The following is a 1,555-nucleotide window of genomic DNA, read 5'->3' on the forward strand; positions in this document are numbered from 1 at the left end:
AGCCCCTTCCGTGCCAGGGCTGTCAAGGCCTCCGACGTGCCGCCCTCGCCTGACGACGTCAAGCGCCGCGTCAAGTCTCCCAGCAGCGGGCACATCCGGCAGAAGGCCGTGCGCCGTCCCTCCAGCATGTACAGCAGCGGCAAGAAGAAGGAGAACCCTATTGAGGACGAGCTCATTTTCCGCGTGGGTGAGTTTGGCCGCAGGGCAGCCTGGGGGGCGCTGGGGCCATCTCGGTACCAGCCCCCCTGCCAGCCCAGGGCACCTTTGCTCCCACATCAGGCTGTGGCCGGGAGCTCGGTTTGCTGCGCTGTGGGGCAGCCTGTGGCAGGGACTACACCCACGTGGCTGGGCTGGGGCAGGGGAAGCCTTGTATCCTGCAGCCTGGCCATGTCCCCCAGTGCAACATCCACCCTGGGCCTGTAACGCCTGCCTTGGCAGTCCCATCTCTGCCACCGGCCCTGGGGGTCACAGCTTCTGGTGCGTCCGCAGCCCGGCCGCCACCCCTGTGTGCCTGGGGCAGGAGTATCTCTTTGGGGCTGTCCAGAGCTGCCTGGCAGGTGTGCTCCAGAGGCAGAGTGCTGGTGTCCGTCCGGCAGCCACAGCCTTGTGCATGGCAGCATTGGCCCCTGCAGATGGCATGGGGAGAGGACGCGGGGGTGCCAGGGGACTCGGCATGCAGGGGTAGGAGGCTGGGAAGAGCCCTGGGCGGGGGACACGTGTAGCTGGGAGAGCGCGGGGTGCCTGGATGCAGCAGACCAGGGGTGCGTGGGGTGCACAGGCCACGGGGGAGGCTGCCGGGCCTGGGGCCTCATGCCGGCTGTGCGCGCCGCAGGGAGCCGCGGTCGGGAGAAGGGCGAGTTCACCAACCTGCAGGGCATCTCCACCTCCAGCAGCGGGCGCATTGTGGTGGCCGACAGCAACAACCAGTGTGTCCAGGTAGGAGCTTCAGCCCCCTCCCTCCCTCCCTCCTGCCCCATCCCGCCTCCGCTGACAGCCCGGTCCTGCCCCGCCCCAGGTGTTCTCTAATGAGGGGCAGTTCCGGCTGCGGTTCGGGGTGCGGGGTCGCTCCCCGGGGCAGCTTCAGCGCCCGACTGGCGTCACCGTGGACACCAATGGCGACATCATCATCGCCGACTACGACAACCGCTGGATCAGCGTCTTCTCCCCCGAGGGCAAGTTCAAGGTGAGGCTCTAGCCCAGGGCAGGGCTGGCGCCCCCACATGCCACATTGGGGCTGGACCCCCTGGTGCGCCCGACCCCCACCAGGGTTGGGGGGTGCAGGGGCCGTGTCTCGGGCTGGGCCTGACGTAGGTGTGGTTTTGCAGACCAAAATCGGGGCAGGGCGGCTGATGGGCCCCAAGGGCGTGGCTGTGGACCGCAACGGGCACATCATCGTGGTGGACAACAAGGCCTGCTGCGTCTTCACCTTCCAGCCCAACGGCAAGCTGGTCACCAAGTTCGGCAGCCGCGGTACGGCCGAGCGCCAGTTCGCAGGTACCTGCCGTGGGTCCGGTCCTCCCACACTGCCCCCCCCCCGCCAGTGTGGGGCCACGCG

The 1,555-nt window shown here is 68.6% G+C and overlaps 1 protein-coding gene across 1 annotated transcript in view; it reads left to right on the forward strand.

The window, feature by feature from the left end:
- LOC102379160 (tripartite motif-containing protein 2-like) overlaps positions 1–1,555 on the forward strand; it is a 6,144-nt gene that overhangs the window by 1,259 nt on the left and 3,330 nt on the right. The window contains 4 exon segments of the mRNA XM_025193721.1: positions 3–187; positions 833–936; positions 1,016–1,183; positions 1,326–1,494. Of these exon segments, the coding sequence (XP_025049506.1) occupies positions 3–187; positions 833–936; positions 1,016–1,183; positions 1,326–1,494 (626 nt within the window).

Source organism: Alligator sinensis, unplaced genomic scaffold, assembly GCF_000455745.1.
Source record: "Alligator sinensis unplaced genomic scaffold, ASM45574v1 scaffold948_1, whole genome shotgun sequence".
Classification (NCBI taxonomy): domain Eukaryota; kingdom Metazoa; phylum Chordata; order Crocodylia; family Alligatoridae; genus Alligator; species Alligator sinensis.